The sequence below is a fragment of the Aptenodytes patagonicus genome, chromosome 2 (genome assembly GCF_965638725.1).
Source record: "Aptenodytes patagonicus chromosome 2, bAptPat1.pri.cur, whole genome shotgun sequence".
NCBI classification, from domain to species: domain Eukaryota; kingdom Metazoa; phylum Chordata; class Aves; order Sphenisciformes; family Spheniscidae; genus Aptenodytes; species Aptenodytes patagonicus.
In genome coordinates this window covers 166,046,021-166,066,534 of record NC_134950.1, presented here as the reverse complement: position 1 = coordinate 166,066,534, position 20,514 = coordinate 166,046,021, and the positions used below count along the sequence as shown (strand labels likewise).

Genomic DNA, 20,514 nt, shown 5'->3' with positions numbered 1-20,514 from the left:
GAAGTCTCCATCCTTGGAGATATTCAAAAGCCATCTGGACATGGTCCTGGGCAACCGGCTCTAGGTGGCCCTGCTTGAGCAGGGGTGGTGGACGAGATGACCTCCAGAGGTCACTTCCAACCTCAACCATTCTGTGATTCTCTGAATTAAACTCAATTACCTTAAGAACTGGTGCCTTTTCTTCACAGATAAGCACACGGATATCAGGATTTCGTAAATCTGTACAATAAATCTTCCTGTCTCTTCCTCCTGAATAAACATGAGTGAAGGCTTCATTGACCTGCAGAGCCCAAACACCTTCATCATGGACTCGATATGTGGCTATACATCTCTGCTGCCCAAGGGACCATAGGCGGATAGTCCCATCAGAGCTGCCTGAAAGACACTGAGCAACAACCATCATACTTAAATCAAGCAGGTATTTAAGTCTTTTAAAATCATTTATTCCATAAAGAGCTTTCATAATTCTTATGGTTATATTTTTCCATTAAGACAGTGCTAAACAAAGACTGGCAGTTAACAATTCTAGTCACAATTTCCAAACATTTTATGTAAACCACCCCCTCCATACCTAGATGGACCTGTAAGAGCTTTCACCCACCAGCCTCCCTACCTTAATCACTAAATACCTGTAAAATACTTGTTAAGCTACCTTCTGTAATCTATGACATAAAATAATTATATTGAAAAAGACTAATGACATTTCTGCATTCTGTAAAATGCCTTTGTCTCAAGTTAAAGCACATACCTGGGTGCCATCTCTGTTCAACAACAAAGCTTTTACATTGTCCGTGTGCCCTTTGAGTTTCATTAGTTTTGCACAAGTTCTCGGATCCCACACCCTTAGAACCTACATAAACAGACATTGGAAAACTGGCATTAACGTCATTCTTCCCACCAATGCATTTTCTCTACAGAAAACTAAGCCTTTCCAAATAAACTGACCCTTATTCTGAACACGCAGACATCCATCACCAAAAACATGCTTCATTAGAACAAGACAGACATAACTAGATCTTATGCACCTCTAATAATCAGATGTGATTTTCTTCGCTTGATTTTAATTTCATTTGTTCTGTCTTCTTAAGAAATTGAAGAATGGAAGTGACTGGAAACAGGATAGTGTGATATGGGTAAAAAACAGATTCTGAGAATCCTCTCAGATGCTTCGCTGGTGTATCCTATTTTCATTTTTATATTGACTTGGAAATAAAATTCTCCCAAGGTTAGATGAGGTAAAAAAACAACTCGCAGGTGACTTTAGGGTGTTTCACCTTCCTTTACAACAAAGAGCATGGGCTATCTCTTGGGAACACTTGAACTTCATTAGCTCACTTCATTTCCCACCTCCTGCACAAGTCTTACAAATTGCTGGCACCACCTCTTTCTTACCTGTGGCAAATGCTACAGTTTTTATAATCATCTGAGTAACGTGCCCCCAAAATCAGAGCTCGTGTGGTGAAATGTAATGATCTCTGACAGAGAGAGGGTTACACAAGATGATCTGATTGCCTCTTCTGTGTATTAAAACTATATGGATATATACACATCTTCAGACTGAGGCAGGTGTTTGTATCCTAGACTTACACTCCCGCTTAAAAAAAAAAAAAGTGTCAACCCTCACTATTAAAAACACAAAATCTGCTACAGACATGACATTCAAAATGAATAAAATTGTCTATTTATACTAAACTTTGAACTGAACTGGAATGAGCCTTACCAGATTTTTGCTTACCTTTTCAGTGGACCCTGACACAATAACTGTTCCCATTTGATTCATTGCAAGGCTGTAGATTGAGTCTTTGTTCCCACTCAGGGAAGAAGCTATTTCAAAATAAAATTTACATTTTCAGTTTTAATGCTGTCATTTGAAAAACATACTTATTCGCTCAAAAATGTTATTTTAGGGTATTTTAATACCCTTCGATCCATGAAAACAGTGCCACTCTACCCCATATATAGAGTTGCTTTAAAAAAAAAAAAAAAAAGAAAGACTGTAGGCAGCATATTGCTAGGAAAACCTCATCCCAATTCTTAATCTGCTGCTAGCATAAAACCAAAGTGACCCCTCAGACTTACAGTCATTACAGTCCTGGTGCCCTTTTGGCACCACAGTTCAGTGCCAGGATCATCAAGATACTCTTGCTCTTCTCAGTTACTTTACTAGAGAATGATACTTCTATGTGATCTTATAATACATAGCATTTGGATTTAAGTGCAGGGATTTTTTTCCAAGCCAAGTAGCAGTAAAATTCTACATTACATACTAAAGGCTCTTCTCTTAGTTCAGCAGAGACGCATTACTGAAGTTATACTGCAGTGCTGAAATGTGTTACTTGAGCACGGATGCCGCCTTTGCATTTGGGAAAACCATATGGCAACTCCTTAGCATCACAACTGTCATCAGAGTTGAGGAATTCTATACCTTCTAGCCCAATCTACTTTTGGACAGATTAAAGTACCAATCCCTCAACTGGGAAAAGCACAGACACAGCAAATGAAAATCATTTATTCAGAGAGCACCATTAGGCATTTCATCAAGCCTCAAAACCCTACGATCAGCATGCCAAAAAGGCTGAGAATAGCAAACTGTATTGCCAGCAAAAATGTGAAACTTTATATAATGATTTATGTATATTAGGGAAATAAGTTTCTAACTCAGTATTTGTGACCCAATATCATAAATATTTTGTCACGGTGTAAGAATTATGCAGCTTTACTTCAGGGTCCTCTTAACTAGCTATGGCTATTCAAATGTAAACTTTCAAATGAAATCTATTATTTTGTAGCCAAAATCAAGTCATAGTCTTCCACTGTCCCCAGAGAATAGCTGAAGGCAAAAAGCAGAACTGAAAACTCTTGAAGGTTAGCACACTGTTCAACAACCATAATAATTTATGAAAGGATAATGTACAGAGTTATCGCAAGCTAGACGTCAGGAATGGAAGAGAGAATCTTAAGTGTACAGAAGCAAAATTTATGCCAGAAGAAAAGCGAAGCTCGACTCTACCCTCTTCTGGAAAGGACTATCTCTCAAAAGCAAAATCTCTCCACCTAATTTAAATTATGGCTATGCTGACTGAGAGACTCTTTAAAAATAGGCTTTCTTTTAGTGTTGGCTTCCCTGTAATCAGATAGGAAATTAATGCACAAGAACAATCTTCATTTGCACTCTGAAAAAAAATCAATATTGTTTGAAAGGACTGAGGAAAACCAGCTTCTTTAAGGACATATACTGTGTTCTTCCCAACAGAAACACTGTTAGTTGGGAGCACTAGAAAGAAAGAAAAACAACTCCCCCGCTTCCCCTTTCTCCCCCTTATGAAGCATTACTGTTCTAACTCTAGAAATGCAAATTTATTTCTGTCATCTTAGAGGTAATGCCTCCACTTCAGTTTATCTTGGGCTCAAAAACAAGCATCAGCTCCTCAGTATTCCCCATCTCCCAATTATGACTCACTTGAATCATTTAAGTTCTGTATCACTGTTGCGGTGCTCAAGAAATCCTTCCCCCCCGCCCCACAACCGAGTCTTCCTGTTAGCCAGCAAATAAACTCTTCCTTCAAAACCTCCCTGTTCAATCAGAAGATAGCATAACTTACAGTTATCAGCAAAGTTTGGTGATAGAATAATTCTACTTTCAGTGAAAGAAAACTTCGGGGAAATATAAGGTAAATCTACTTAGTTATGTGCAGTCATGTGCCATCCCAATACTATTCTGCAGTCCAACACAGCTCACTAGAAGCCATCTCTCTTCTGAAGGCTACACAGACGTGCCAGCCTAAGGCTGTATTTGAATTAAAAAGTCCTGCAGACAGAACAAATGCAAAACGGACAGTTCTGCCCACCAGATGCACCTTTAGTTTTAGAAGCTACCAAATCCATAAAATTAACACACCTTTCAGAATTAGCCAAAACAGTAATTAAAAAAAACACACCAAAACAACTATATGCCTGCCTCTTATTTACAGAATCACATATTCCTGAAATTTCTTAAAAGTCTGTTGGGCCAATTCCAAATTTTAGTTTTGCAGATTTTTCTTGAGTCATTCCAAACCTATGAATGAGGAAGCAAGTAGTCTTATTTAGAAAATTCCAGTGTGGCAGTGAAGCAAGATGGTACGTTCTTTCCCAATGCATACATCTGAGGCTCTGCTACTGTTTAAAGAGGAATCAAACCGTAACTATACAATGAAAGAGACCAGTCACTTTGAACACTATTTTCACAATCTACCTATAGGCAGCAAAACACACTGTGGTCAAACTAGACCTCTTTCTGAAAAAATATATTGCAAAATAGCTGATACAAACCAGGATGCTGATGACCCAGATTTACGTTATTCACTAACTAAATGTAACTGAACTTGAAGATTGGTGTGATACTTCCCAGAAGAGAAACTTAACCAGCTCTATCTTGACTATTCTAAGAAAGTGGTGCTGGAATTGCTGTATGAGGAAAGATCTCATAATTTATTGTAATGTCTTTATTGGGATAGAGAAGCAGGACAGACCACTTCTTAAAAGATGATGATGACGACATTAAGGATTAACCCTGATAAGTAGAGTCTACAGACAGTTTCCCCTCACGTTCTAATATCTAACTAGTGAGTTCGATCTCACTAGTATGCTATCCTTACATGTAATTACTGCTTAGTATTACTTCCCACGTTTTTTAATCTAAATTTATCTAGTAACTGTATTCTTCTGACAGATAGATTTGATAAATGTATCAAGTTCTGCTTTAGGAGCTGTACTGCACTTTTTGCAGATCTACATAAACAAAACAAAAAAACCCTCAAAAAACAACCAAATTATAATACACAGAAAATGCACTGACAAATAACCTAAGGGAAAATTTCTATAATGGGTTAGTTGAGGAGCAAAAAGCTTCTCAGGCTAAAGCTCTATCAAGTCTCAGAGAATACCAGCACATTACATTTCAGGAGAAAATGTTCAAAGAGACCTGCCCTCTATTCTAAATGCCATGACTGTTGGCTGCTCTAGATTTTCAGCTATTATATAACGCAACAAATGGACTGATTACATACCAAAACCACCTTAAAATTTCTTGCACATTTTTTATGTACACACAGAAACAGGTATCTATAGTTTTAAACTGATCTCACAGATTATGCTACTCAATAAAATGCACTGCATTTGCCTTCCCTCCCTAGGTACCTACTTGTTACGGTGTTATTTGAGGCAGTCAGTGCTGTTAGAGTATTTACATCCCAGAGGAATATCTGTCTGTCCAGCCCGGCAGATGCTACCAGTTCTTTATCTTTTGCATATGCTAAGGCTTTCACGTAATCCTACAATAAAGTAAATATAACAACATAAATCAACAACGTTATCCATTTGAAGTCTACACCTTAATATTTAAAAGATTGTCAGTGATAACATACAGTATTTACAGCTAATGTTTTTCACCTTATGCGTCCTTAGTGTTGACATGCAAAATCCCTTATGTGCATTCCACACTTTAACAGTAGTATCTGAAGAAGCAGATATCACTAAATTGGAAAGAATAAAGAGTAAACTTTAATGGCTTATATGTTACTTTAGAGCATATTTGTACTACTCTAATTTGCTTTTCAAAAAGATTAAAAGAATCATTTATATACACATTTAAATTTTCATTAAAACATCTGCTTACACTATTTATCAAATTTACAATACACATCACAAATTAATTTTACATGCTAAGAAAAGATGGAAAATAATTAAAGCAGCAGATAACACACAATTTACACACAATTTCTGAACACTGTAGTTTTCAAACATTTAAGTACTTACATGTTTTACCATTGCAGCAGAGCACAATATCATTTACCCAATCCGTGTGATGTTCCATAGATGCTATATAAGGGTCTTGCTGCAAATTAAGAAAAAAAAAGTTTGTAAGATCTCATCACAAATGGAAAAAATTGTGACTATCAGATCCTGTTGTGATACTTTCTTCAACCTTCGAATGGATCAAAAATTGCCTAATGCGGAGTTGCTTGAAGTCACTATTCCAGAATCTTTTTGTGAAAGAACTCTACAGCTATGCAAGATATCACAGCATGAGCAATATCAAAATGATTTTCCTATCATAATAATTGGCAGCTGTTAAAAAACAGTATCAGATGTATACCAGTAGGCAGCTTATTAGCATGATAACTTGGAAAAAAGTAGGTTTAGACATTGGAATCCTCTCATGACTTACCTTGTGCTGATTGACACTCCATATCCTTATAATAGAGTCTCGGCCTGCTGTGAAGAGTCTATTTAATGCTGGATCCAGCTGAAGTGCATTTACCCCATTTCGGTTATACTTCTCCACTTCATCTCTAATCACATAGGAGACCTAAAATACATTTACAGAAATCCAATTATGGTACTAAGATTCTGACTTGGCCATAAAATCCTAACATCTAATTTCATCTTTGTGAGGTTTTCAGGTAGAAAATACTAACAGCTTTACAAGCACTGAGTAAGTCCGTCAGTTTGAGAGCTACCACCACCACCACAGTCATTTCCAACACCACCACAGTCATTTCCACCACACACCCCGCCCACCCCCTGAAAATGGGGAAGAATCATAGAGAAGATATCAGCAGTGCTAGAACTGGAGCCCAAAGGATTTTTAATCATTACAACTCAAGCTTAGACCCAGAGAATACTTAGTTCAATTCCCTGCTCTGTGCAGATATTCTGGGTGATCTTAGACAACACGCTGAGTTTGTGTCTCGCTTCCCAAGTAGGCTTCATAGTTTCTATAGCTCGGATGACAGTATTTCCCAGACTCACAAGGGAGAGGATATGGTCACTGAGGATTACAAAGCACTGAAAGACTGCAGATACAAATTCTAGCTATTTCAGGTGTCGCTATTACTTTGAAACCAATTTTTTAAAAACTACCTACTTTCTAATATAATAAGAAGCACAAATATCTACTGCTTCAGATAAATTATACCTTTAGTTTATTTCCTTCTGTATTTGACAGTACTGTGTGTATAGGTTTTCATTGTTTTGTTCAGAAACACTAAGAGGAGATTTAAGGAGACATACTGCAAAGGCTACAGCACTCTCCGTTATTACTGTTCAGGAAACACAATTATAAGGCACTGCAGTTTCTTCAGAGCTACCCCATTCACACTGTGCTGCATCTCTCCTCATCACAGGGTTTACACAGGGTTTATGCATTACGATGAGGAAAGCCCTCACACTTAGAGAAAAAGAGGGGAAGCTGCCAGCTGTGCCTCTTCCCAGATTCTGTAAAATATAGTCAGAAAAACAAGGTAAAATTTTAGGCTTGGTATAATCCAGTCTGCCCACAGCAGGAATCATTTGGATACATAAGTACCAGTGTTTTGAAAACACTTTCCAGGAGTAGTCTTGGGCTAGAGATCTGAAAGCAATTTTTCACTCCAATAACTGCAATATATCAGTATAAAGAAAATGTTTTCCAGATCAGATCTCAGTTATACAAAAACAAAACCAACAAAATTAAACAAAAAGTTCAGCGGTCCTTATCATTGTAGAAACATTTTACAGCATCTCAGGTTCTATACCACAAGAACTGACAGGACCATTTGGTGAATGTGGGCAACACCTCAACTGAATTATCCCGTCCCAGTGCAGCACAGTAAGAGGACTGATGCTTCTAGAAAGCACGCATCCAGTCCTATTCTCTGTTTTAGAAACACCTGCAACAGCTCTATAGACGAACACTGGAGGATCAAAATTAAGAGCCTCCTGAATCCTTCTGCCCTAATACTCTCCATTACCATTCCACAAGTCCATTTACTACATGTACTGTGTTATGTCCCAATGCTCTTAAAGCACTTCTTGCTCACAGTCTTTGTTAGCCACTCACAGTCCTTGTAGAGTCACAGCTCTTCCTCCCAATTTCAGATTGTGTCTTAATTTCCAACACTCTTGGCTTCTCTCACCCGTTCCAGACTCATCCGTAATATTCTTGCTATCCATGCTCAAGTCTCCACCTACACACAGCCTCAGAGACGTTACTGAGAGAAGACACCATCAACCACGCATAATATTGTGATGTTAAAACACTTCAAATTCTCGAAGTTGTTTTGGTTTTTTTGTGATGCAGAGAGCAAGATGTATGTGCAACTGCTCACCTGGGCTTGATCGTATCATGTCTACATTGCTAGAAGACCTGCACAGACTACTTGAGTAAAAGAATGTTACAAAGTCAAGGTTTAACATGATACAAAACACAAGGCAAAGGGATGGCCATCAAATTCACACTGCTTTCAAACTCTTTGAATAAAGCCAATGAAAATACTCAGTTAAAAATACTAAGTGTGAGCAGATAAGACACAAATTAAAGGAATTAAAAACCTAAAGGTCAGTGTATCAAATTTGATGTTAGTTACTAGGGAGAACAATCTCTTCCTGAAATACAGTGTCAGACTCAAGATCAGCAGGGGCCCTTCAGCTCTTGCTTCTCCAAACTGCTAGCAGGGTATTTTTTGACAAATTCTCCATTTTTTGGATTTGTTCCTCTTCCGTCAGTCATGTCCCATATTTGTTATTTTTCTAGGTATAATATAGAGCTCTTTATTCCACTCATAAATAAGAATGTCAAACTATGTTAGTCACCCAAGCATTTTAAGGAGCTTTTTGCTCATAATAATGTTACTTTTTTAATTTACAGGAGTTCAAGTAAAGAACAGCCATAAATAACTGTTTTAAAAATGCAAAAAAGCAAATGGTGGCTTACTGTAGTAAATAAGGTACTTTTCATATGTGATCGATACTTTCACAGGACTGTGGAAATTGAGAGCCATATTCCTACATTAATCTTGATGGAATTAAAGTCATTTCATAATTTCTTAAAATGCAATGGATAAAATATTTTCTTGCTAAAATAAAAGAACTAAATATTGCTCTTAACACAGAAACTAGCAGTGAAAAAAAGCTCATGGAGATTAGATGTAGTAAAATAATTTTCACTTCTTTCTATAATGGAATTTGCATAACTATTAAATTTCCACCTAGAGGACCTTGAAACTGTGGCTGTCGGCTCAACTGGGTGCTGTTTGTCCATCGTTCAAAGACATGACCGGGGAAGACTAACAACCATCTCCCACTACCACCAGTACTGAAATATTCAAATGAAGGTCAAATCTAATTTGCCCTTTATTCCTTTAAATAACTTCCACATGTCAAACATCTCTTGGCAAGTACTGTTTATATTTTAAGAGAACTGAGACAAAGAGAGGCATTATGTTGTTTCAGGGTTATAAGTCTGTGGTAGATCTAAGAGTGAATGCTAGATCTCAGTACCAGTTCAGCATTAAATATAACATCATCCTTCCTCTTCCTGTGAGAAACTTGACAAAGTAACTCTGCTGTAACAACTAAATTAAAAAAGATTAAAATCTTATTTCTTACTGTTCCTTTTTTTTTTTTGGTCTAAATACATGACAGCTTTGATGGACAAAAAGATGGCAAAACAACAAAAAAAGCTTGACACTTACAAAATTACCCAGCAGTGACTGCTACTGTTCACAGAACTCAGCCAGTTACTTTTGCCTCTCCTCAGACTTACAGTTCTACAAAGTTTTATTTTCCATCCACAGAAGGAATAGTATACCTTTCCTGATAAACTGCCTTAAAAATTTAAGATATAAGAGCAAGAAGGAAAAGAAATCCCTATTGTATAAAGAATAGGTAATGATCATTTTCTGCATGTCATGGGAAGAAACTGACAGCCATTTTTCAATGATAAAGGTGATTCTATTAAATTAAGCATGTGCTCCTTAAAAATCTTTTTTTATTTCTAATACTAAAAGCACAAGGGGAGAAAATTAAGATGGAATAAAATGATTTTGTGGTCAGCAAGTTTATTGACTACCACACCCAAATGAATACTGCTATTTGAGCAGTTAGGTAAGGACAAGACAAACCACTTTTCATGGAGAGAATATGAATTGGAAATGTCCACAAAAATGAACTCTCCAACTCTTATTGGAGGCCTAATGACATCCTAGTAACTGTCAGTTGCTTACATTGGAAATACTTAATAAATTTCTTTTCTCATCCAAACCAAAAAATGTTAAACGGTCCACTCTTGCAAACCAGTCATTGAGACTGAAATAAACATTTTGTATATTAAAAAAACCAAGACACACAGAATATGTGGCTGAACTAAAAATAACCTCAGAAGACATTTACTGTACACCACGTGGAACCTTTTAGAAAGAGAGGTATAACGCCAGAAGTATCCAGGCTTGTATTCAAATACATTAATTATATTTAACACAGAGGGACAAATTAAGGGTTCCACAAAATCTGTAAAAAGGGTGTTGAAATGCCCCTCAACACAGGGAACTTAAAACGGATCAATAAAAGCAACAGCAACTTGATTTAAAAGACCTGACACTTGTGTAAGAGTGGAGGATAGCAGGCAAGTTCACTAAACCAAAAAGTTCACTAAAATGAACAAAGGAAGTTTGCTGATAATCCACGTGGTTCTCCATTATATTCTCATTTTTGGGAAAAAAGGTCAGAAAGTGGTTTTTGTTTGGGTTTTTTTTTTTTTAAACTTGAGTGTCACTGAATATAGAAATATAAGAACTATTAGTAAACATAGTAACTATGCAAACAAATACAAAAATATAAAGTATATATTCAAGTATGTGTGTACACACACATATCTAAACAATGTAAAAGCAACACGCTTTTGGCTGAGAAGAAATTGCTGTGATAAAATTCAACTCTGACCCGCAGCATACACATCTTTATCGCTCCAGATAAGGTACTGTATTCTGCCTGAAGAGGACCGTGAAGGTCACCAGGAAGGTGCGACTCTAAGCGCCAAATGGCATTCACTTCGAACAGGGCAGACTGAGAGCACAGTTCTGCTTTCTTCATTGCGTTGATTCACAAAGTCAGTTGCAAACCACAAAGGTAATGATGACTGCGATATAGATCACAGTCGTTTTATGGCCATGATGGTCTGGGAGGGGCAAGATTTATGGGATACGAAATATTTTAATAATGACCAAGGCCTTTTACATTTATACTGCCGTAGCTTTTATAAACTCCAGAAAATAAAAATAAAAATATAAATATAATATAAAATATATAACATTTATAATATAAAATAAGAATATTTCACTGCAGCAGTGCACAAACATTACAAGGTGATGGACTCTCATTATAAAGAATTTACGGGATTCAGTACCCTAAACGGATCAGGACTAATCATTTTAATGACTAAGAGCTCTAGAGATAAAGCTACTGTCAACAGACACGTTTCAGCACACAAGTGAATTTCTTACAGGATCTACAATGTGTTTCCTTCATGGATGAGTGTATCAGCTGATCTGAAATCTTGTTACCCTTGTTACATTACACGTCTTACAACAGATTTTGTCTTAATAGATGGGTAGAATCTGCTTTTAAAAATACCACCACACCATCATCGTGGAGGAAACAGTGAACAGCCGAGCTCTGACGGCACTCATTCCTTGTCTGTAAGTAGAAAAAAATTTCAAAGTCACAAATGCTATTGTGAGCAACTAAAAAATTGGTATTTTTCAAAATCACTGGAAGGATTCCATGAGATCTGACATGAGTTGCATCAAAAAATGAGAGAAGCAGCAACCACCAAGGGGAAAAAAAATAAATAAAAAATCTACTGCCTTCGTATCTTGGTAGGGCAGATGTATCCCTTAAAATAAGTTTTTAAATTAAGAACATATAGATATTTGAATTTTTATCAGGCGCTCCAGGCCCTAGAATAAAAGTAATGGAAGGCATTAAGAAGTTCATTTTATTCTTTTACAACGGAATCAACTTACTGACTATTCGTTTGCTTAAGTATTATATATAAAATAAATGTAATTTATAAATATAATTTATATATTTATTATACAGAAAATATAAAAATAATATATATAAAAGCTACTAAGTTACAGCATACAAAATCTAGTACGCTTTTAATAAATTATACTACTAAAAAAATCAGTAGCTGAAATATTTTCTTAATGTAAAGGGTTTTTCTGTTTCACTACTTTCTACTTGCTGTCATAATGCACTATTAGTGCACAAATATGACAAAGTCAGTGCAAAAAGATCTTCCTACTCTGTACAAGACTTAAAGACAAGAAGGACTTAAAATTCATTCATTAATTTCATAATAAAGATGCTGATCCAGAACACTTTTGGCAAAATTCCCATGTTCTGTCAATAGGTTTTGAGTGTGGGGGCGAATTTATTCGGGCCAGGCAGCAAGTTTGGGAGAGCAGTTACAATGCAACCCCTCAAGGGCAGCTACTTTAAGCCGCCTGCTGAAAAGTGGCTTTCATCTTGACTTAATTCACAGTAACATATCTGAAAGCTACAGCACACGGCCAACTGCTTCTCATCACACAGCAGTGCTCGGCACACCTCTGCATCCCCATTCCCTTCCCAACTCAGACAACCTTACTGCTGCAGCCTTCAGACACGCGTGGCTAAGCTTAAGAAACACCAATGGCCTGCCGCTGGACATTTCAAATGCCTGGCTTACATTTAAATCATTAAACTTCTTACCTTTTTTTACGCATGGAACTTATTTTGAGGCCTGAAACATCTATTCTGATTAAACCCTTATACACGTACAATTATATGCAGAAGCACCCTAAACTGACTATTTTGGATGATTCTGCTTACCAGTAAAACAGGTGCATCCAAGATAATACTAGTTCCGATTTCCATAAACTTCAACCAGCTCTCCTGCCATGCAAGGAATCAAGTTCCTCCACGCCCAAGAGCCGTTTTTTTAAAAAGCTTCTTCCCCAAACCGATGAGGCTAGGGAGAAATTTCTCCTCCTCTCTCACTCTCAGAAGTTTGATGTAGCAGTACCCTAAATGCTCAGCCATTGGGAAGCAAAATAAATCATGAGTGGTTTTAACTTTCCATCAGTGGCTGGATACAACAGCCGCTTGGAATTCCATTACATGAACAAAATCCTGTCTCTAACCAAGCAGGTGAAATAATAAGAGTGCAAGAAAATACCTAGCTTCTACTCAAGGCTTTATATATGCTTATAATGTAACCAAAGTTATTCTCTGCAGATCTAGACTTACAATGTCCTGGCTGAGACACAGATCAGTGTAACAATACATGAAGTGAAAAAAAATCACGTAACACAACAAAAGCAGAAAAGACAACGTCATAAACCAGCACAAAACCACCTGTAAATACAAGTTTTTGAGCTAAATAATGTTTGGAAAAGGAATGTAGTAGTAAAAAAAGGAAGCAATGTACTCTCTGATGCATGTTGCTGCCTGGGAAACAATACTTCATAAAGAAATAGGACTACATCAAAGAAGTATCTAGTTATCATAAAATCCCCCTCCTTAGGAGAGCAACCTGCAAAAACTTGTTTATGGCACAGGCAACAAAGTCAATAAAGGGATACCATAGTTTGGATTCTTTGTATTTTAAAGAATGTCAGAGGGTTTTTTTAGAAGGGCAAGGGAATTCCTTATAAAGCATTGATCGAGTGCTTACCTTAACCATGAAAAACACTAAAGGCTATAAAGAAGTGCACATTTCCTCTGTGTGATAAAACACAAAAGAAGTGTTCAAAAACTGAACCCATCTCTGTTTGGAAGGATCCTAACGCTATTTCAGGCTTAATCAATATTTCTTTTGGTCACAGTGGGTAGATACAGCTGAAACTTGCACTTGCCGCTAGAGGTAGGCAGCTTTGCACATTGATAAAGCATTAAATCTTTTCCATAGTGAAAGCTGTAAAAACGTTTAAAGTGCTGGTCGTATCACAAACAAGAACAAGAAAGTCGAGGAGCATAATAGAACCATTTTCACGACTTTTACGAATGAAGAGCCTTGACTTTTTACACACGTTTCAGTAATTCCAGTCTCCACCAAGGCTACAACAGCGTACTCATGGCTACACAGGAGCCCACACCACGAGGTCTGATCGCCTCTCAGGTGAGCTGAGCGAGTTTACACCCGCCAGCCTGCCGAGGGCACGGCCTTCCTTTAAGAAACGCTGACCGGAGCTGGAGAGGGCGGACGGGCGGGGTGGTGCAGCTCTGCCTCCGCCGGGCTGGGGAACCTGACCCCGTTCGGCAGCGAGCAGCACCTCTTCCCCCTCGGCCGGCCCCTCCGCGGACGTTAGTGGAGGTGGGGGAGCGCCACTGGGGGGTGTGGGGGGGTGTCTCCCCTTCACCTCAGTGTCGTTGGGAAAGGGAAGGAGGCGACTGCGTTGCCATAGAAACCCCCAATCCCTGCCGCCCCCCAGCTGAGAGCAGCCGCTGCCACAGCTCCTCAGGGCCGGGCGCCACCGCCCCCGAGGGGCTCCCTCCCTGGCCCGGCGCCCTCCCGCCGCTCCCCGCCACCTGCCCGCTGACCCCACCCCCGCCACCGCCCCTCTCCCGGGCCGCGCTCCGCCTCGCCGCCGCGAGGTGTCCTCCCTCCTCCTCCTCCTGCCGGGCCGGGCCGTGCCGGGCCAGAGCCCCGCCGCGCGGCGCCCCCCCCGCAGCCCCCACCGGGCCCTGCCTCGCCCTCACCTGCACTTTCCGCCGCCCCGCCGTGTTCTGCCGATGATGCGCCGCCATCTTGCATGTTGACACTCTGATGTCATTTCCGAGGAGGGCTAAGCCGGCCCGGAAGTTCCGCCCCCTCACCTCTCCGAGCCCGCGCAGCGAGGTGGGGCGGGGGCGGTCACCGCCCGAGGCGTTCCGAGGGGAACGGCCGGAGGGGGCGGGGCCGGGGGAGGGGGCGGGGCTAGCGTTCCCGCCCTGCCCCCGGCCTCCGCCATGTTCTCCGCGGAGTTACTTCTCCGCAGTCCTTTGCCGGGAAGGTTCGGAGCCGCGTCCTGGCCCGTACTGCAGCCTACGGGGTGTCGTCTTCCCTCCCTGCGGTGCCCCAGGGGCCGTGTTTTTCCCCGGCAGGCCAGGCCTGCGGCGTGTGAGGTCACTTGTCCCCCTCTGGAGGGCTCCGCTCGGGGCTGAGGCGTTCAGGCAAGGCTGGTGCTGGGTGCCAGCCCTGAGGCACTCCGGGTCAAAGCCTGAGGCAGGGTGTGGTAGGCAGTGCTTCTGAGGTGCTGGGGGCTTTACACGTGCCCTTTTAGTGCCCAGGTCCACCCCCTTCTCTTTAAGGGTCTGTGGTGGGGGACAAATGCTTAAAAGCGAGATCCTGCCTTGCCTCTTGTTTGAGGCTGCCCTGCTGAGCGGATAGCAAAGACTTCAACTGCCTTGCCCAGAGGACCAGGGAAGATGGTATTATTTTGTCTGATGAAAAAGGATACCTGAAAATGATTGCATGATGGTATTTTGTATGACTTTTCCAGAGATGCTTCCCCCCTCCTCAACTCCCAAATGTCTTTTTGGCACTTTATTAATGCAGAAAGTGTTCAGCTGCAGTAGTGACCATGTTCTGGGTGAGGATCTGTGTGAAGTGGACAGGACTGTCTTCTTGGGACATCTTTTTGTTACGCTCGTTACTTCATTATGGTAGAACAGTAAAGATGCTAATAGTTTATTAGTGAAAAAAAAAATACCGTGAGAGAAAAAAATGTGTAAAGGGATAAGGAAAAAAAGATACATTCAGGTATTCACATCCTTGTTCAATGCTGGTTGTAACCATAAGTAGAAGACATAATGGCCTTTTACTTCTGCTAATTTAAACTTTGCTTATTTTGACACAGATCACATTTTCTAGCATTGTCGAGTGCACAATGTCCTCATCATAATTACAAGTGGAGTGTATGATTCTTAAGAGATCTGCCTTGACCAAAGTCCTTCCTTAACTGCAGTATTTCTACTATTTTATCTTGTTGCAGCAGTGGGAAGCATATGATTTAAGGCATCTCCTAAGACAAATGTGAAATGCATTTGTTGTTTAATAAATTGCATTTTTTTCAAAGATAAGGGGGTTTTTTGTTCAGAGTTTAATTGTGTACTGGCTTCAGGCTAATGGTAACTATCCGTGTTTCAGATGCTGTTATGCATAAAGTATGTAATTTTATTGGATTCTGAACTCGAAAAGAATGAGGCACTGTGAAGTTTTCTCTGTAAGTAAATACTGAGCAAAGTGCCTTACTACATTTCAGTATGCATTAGTCCATTAAGAGGTTGATGACTTCTTTTCAAACACAATAATTTTCATGCATACTTTAAAGTCATTTCTTGTTTTCTCTTAGAGATACTGAAATTCTGATATTTTTGTTTTATTCTTTGATAAAAGGAAATAATAATTTCATTCATAAACCTAATCATCATTTCATTATCCATAATCACCAACGGATTATTCATTTAGTAAAGTTAATGTTGTGTCTTCAAGGGCAGTCATCATCTTTTGTACGTTTGATTTAAAGTGGATTTTTTTTTAACAGAACCTTTTTTTTTACATTATGCAATTTAAAAATTGCTTTTCCTCTTTTTTTGTGCATCAAAGAACTTTTTGGGGATAGTTGCTGCTATTAATATATATAATACAGTGTTTCTTCAACCTTTCAGATCAACAATTCATTACTTGAAGGAGAAAAAAATTACAGTGATCCCTTCGTATCACGGAATCGTTGTGGTTGGAAGGGATCTCTGGAGATTGCCTAGGCCAACAAAGATCATATTTACTGAGGGCTGCTAAAAACATGAGTATTATAATAGTGATAATTTTCTGTTTTCTGTGTGTATGTTTATCAAGTCTGAACTAAAGACAATATTACGCAAAAACTATTGTAGGTAAGGTTTTCTTTGTTATGCAGTAAATCTTTCAGCCTTTCATCATGTTTGTGTTGTTTTAGGAAAGTGGTAAGATGATCTAGTTTACAATGTTAGTTGTTTGCTTTTGGTTTTGGAAGAGAAGGAACATGATGTATGTATGAGTCCGGGGATTATTTTTCAACTTCCATGAAAATCTGATCATCTTTGGCTAAACTGTGAATTTCTGAGAACACCAGAGTGAGCAAACAGCTGTTGAGCCAAAAAGGAAGTGGTGGAGAACTGAACAGGTCTCAGGAGTGAAGCCAGGATGTTGAGGTAAGGGGAGAAGTAAGGATGGAAATGCCTGGAATGTAAGTGTTTGATGGGTGAATAATCTTTGTAATAAGTAAGAGTATAAAGATGATATTTCCTTAATAGTAGTAGGTTCGAGAATGCTATAGAATTTCCCAGCTTCTTCTGTCTGCTGCTCCATTCCCTCTTTGTGAGGTTTGACAGTCACAGCATTCAAAGTAAATGTTAAAAGGATTTAGAAATACGCTGTAAGAATGATTTGGAGCCTGAGAAGTACGAATTATGATGTGAGGTTCAGATGGATTTTGTCTACAGAAGAGAAGATGGAAGGAAACGTGATAGCAGTTTTCAAATAATTAAGAAGAAATGTGGAATAAACTCATATTCATGTCCTTGATAAGTGAAACAAGAAGTAACAGGCTGAGAGTGCAGTTCAGGAAATTCAGATGAAGCACAAGAAAAACCTTTTTTGGCAGTGAGAATAGTGAAGCACTAGAATACGTTGCATCTGAAGGTTCTGGAGTCACCATCTGTTGTAATAAGAGACTAAACAAGTATCTCCAGGAATTACATCAGTAGAGTTGATGCTGTTTTGGGCTAAAGTGTGAACTAGTCGGCTTTAGGATATCACTTCCAATGCCATTTTTTAAAATATAATTATAGAACTACAAGTAGAAAATGTTTTTCATAAACAAAGACCTCTTTAATCCTCCAGGAAAAGCTGTAATAGGTTCTGTAGTTGGGATGAGAGCTACGTAAATTCAAGATATGAAGAAGACATGCATTTTAAGACCAGCTAATCACTGAAAAAAATCCCCAAAGGACATGGTAGATTCTACATAGCTTGAAACCAAAAGTGTTGTAGCCTATCTATAATTTATGGTCATGACTCAGATGTAACTGTTTGAAATTACTGTATTTAGTCTGTATTTTACGGGATGTGAAACTTGGTGATCTTAAATCCTATTTAATTTTATTGTGTGACAATTTTCCTGGAATATCATATTCTACGTGTCTGCATAAGCAAGACATTCAAGTAATACAGTCCACTGTTTTAGACTCCTTCATGTCCAAAACCTGCTGTAAAAGCCACAAAAATACATTCACAGAACAATGTACAATGAGCACAGTCTTTGCTGTGATTCTCTGGAAATGGTGTGCCTGTAGCTGCCTCGTGCTGCTGGATTAAGCCCTGAAAAGTTGCAGAATATCATCCGGAATAAAGCTGTGATTTTAGACGACAGTCAGGCGGATGCCCAGATCTGCTGGGTTGGCTTTTTTTTTTTTTTTGCACTGTTTACAATGAGGGAATATTTGTAGACATCTAATGAAAAATACTGCAAATGAGTTTACAGCCACTCTGGTTTTGACTGCTGGATGAGGCGTTAGTTTCTCCACTGGCGCAGAGGAGTGAGAGAGAGTTCCTTGAGTCACTAAGGCAGTTGGCATGTCTGAGCGTCTGTCACAACCGGGCCATGTATGAGCAAAGGGCTCTGCAGATAACGGTAGCAAAACAGTGACTACACATACATTCTTAATGACTGCCATTTCGTCTAAGTAGGAGATACAGAACCAGCGTGATGGCAACTGGAAGCAAAGAAAGAAACTAAATTTTCAAGCCATTTTGATAAATCGGATACCCCAGCTAGCTAGAGAGGAGGGACAGGCAGAGCTGAAATCCAGGAGGCTTTGGAGAAAGGAGATAAATCATTATTTCATCATTAACTTTGTTTTAAATTTGCTTCCTTGCATTAATCTAACTATTAAATACTGTATTCTAGTTCACTAGCATGTATGGTTGGTTGGTTTGGTTTTAGTTTGTAAAGCTGTTTGGTATTACATAATTTTTACGAGTTGCATTCTTGACATGTTGAAGTTTAGACTTTAATCTTACAGGGAGCTACAGTAAGAAATAGGTTTGAAACCAAATGGCTCAGTCTTTGCTAGTGCTCTTGCGTTTGTCATTTCATGGTTGTGTTTGGAGCCATGCAACAAAAGGTGAGACTTCAAGAATAAACTGTGTTAGCATGATTGCATCAGAAATGCTGGAAATCTTTCAGAGATTGTAGTAGCAATATTTTGCATGCTCTTAGCATCTTACTTTTGAGAAATATAAAATGCTTCAAAGATACTGTTTTTCAGAATACTAAGAAGAAACAGATGGAATAACTTGAACTTCAGGCACTGAGCTAATTTTCAGACTTACTCAGTGTACATTAGGTCATTAGGCAGAAAGCTGCTTTGTGTACCAATGCGTTTAATGTGTACTTCCCATAAAAGCTATTTCCTGTTATTCTGTAAAGCCAATTAGCTATTTACCAAATAGCAAATTTCACGTCTGTGTGATTTCTTACTTCATCGTGCAGCATGAAAAAAGGGAAATGGAAATCATATAAATTATTATCTCGATAAATACATCATGTACTTTATACTATTAGATTCTCTTCTAAGAGGGATTGGGCCACACCTTTAGCTTATCTCAGAGATACTTATTAGCCAGAACCCCTTGTTTTTTCTGTGACAGAGTCATGCCTTTAGATATTTTGTATAATATAGTAGTTTGTGTGTGTGTGTGTGTTGGTTTTGGTTTTATTATATATGTAATACTTAGTTATTCTGCATTCCAAGTAAAGCAAAGAAGATGTATTTCCCCACTACTTTTCTTTTTGCCTGCTGTCCCATATTACTCTTGTTCCGGGGATATAATATTTTGTAAGAGACATTCCTGGAATCTCATCTAGGTCTTGAAATTAAGGAGAGTCCCGAAGCTTCTGGCTAGCAGCTGAATTAATTCAGCCCGTGATGGATGCATTTGAGTTTGCATTGCAATAAATGTGTGTGCATTATTTAGAGATAGCTCTTAATGTGATATGTCAGAGGTTATAGTATTTCTCAAATTGTGGGCATGCCTCTTTCCCTGTCTGCCAGTTTAGGTTACAGGCAGGAGGGAGGATCGCAAATTCTCTGAAGTCGCAGCTGTAGTAAACAGAAATCTCTGCAAATAATTTTCATTGCAAGTGTATCCGATGAAATGCTTGAATTACCAAGGAGTATGAAATTTTATTGCTGAGCAATGAACTGCCTCCATTACATAAACTTGTAAGAAATATCATTTATGAGCTGTAAGCATCAGGGTTAATAACTGTTACACTGCTCCAAATATGTGTTATAAAGTAATATTGTCCTATGAAAATCTGCTATCAATTCTCAAACTGTGTACGTATGTATATAGAGCTAGGTGGGGATTAGAAAACGAAGGGCTGATGTAATCAAACACTAATGATTTTGAGTATTTGAGAAGGCCATAAGTGTTCACAAGTTGTTTTGGTACTTAATCGTCCCTCCTGTTAAATACGTGTGCCCCTTTTTTGGTCCACATTTGACTTTTGTTTGTTGGATTGAAGAGCCATCCACTATTAAAGCTCTCATTCGTCTGTAAGTCCTTATGATGTGATCAAGTCAGGTCTCCGCTTCTTATTTGGATGACCGAGTACTATGGGAACTATCGCTGAATTCGCTGAC

At 38.9% G+C, this 20,514-nt stretch overlaps 1 protein-coding gene across 1 annotated transcript in view; it reads right to left on the bottom strand.

Moving 5' to 3' along the window:
- WDR48 (WD repeat domain 48) overlaps positions 1-14,616 on the bottom strand; it is a 28,297-nt gene extending 13,681 nt beyond the window's left edge. Inside the window, exons 1-8 of the mRNA XM_076331982.1 lie at positions 14,545-14,616; positions 6,209-6,349; positions 5,797-5,875; positions 5,431-5,513; positions 5,183-5,312; positions 1,736-1,824; positions 749-850; positions 161-385 (exon numbers count right to left, since the gene is read on the bottom strand). Coding sequence (XP_076188097.1) covers positions 161-385; positions 749-850; positions 1,736-1,824; positions 5,183-5,312; positions 5,431-5,513; positions 5,797-5,875; positions 6,209-6,349; positions 14,545-14,592 — 897 coding nt within the window. The 5' untranslated portion in view covers positions 14,593-14,616. The remainder of the gene's footprint in view (positions 1-160; positions 386-748; positions 851-1,735; positions 1,825-5,182; positions 5,313-5,430; positions 5,514-5,796; positions 5,876-6,208; positions 6,350-14,544) is intronic.
- Positions 14,617-20,514: the final 5,898 nt, after the last annotated feature.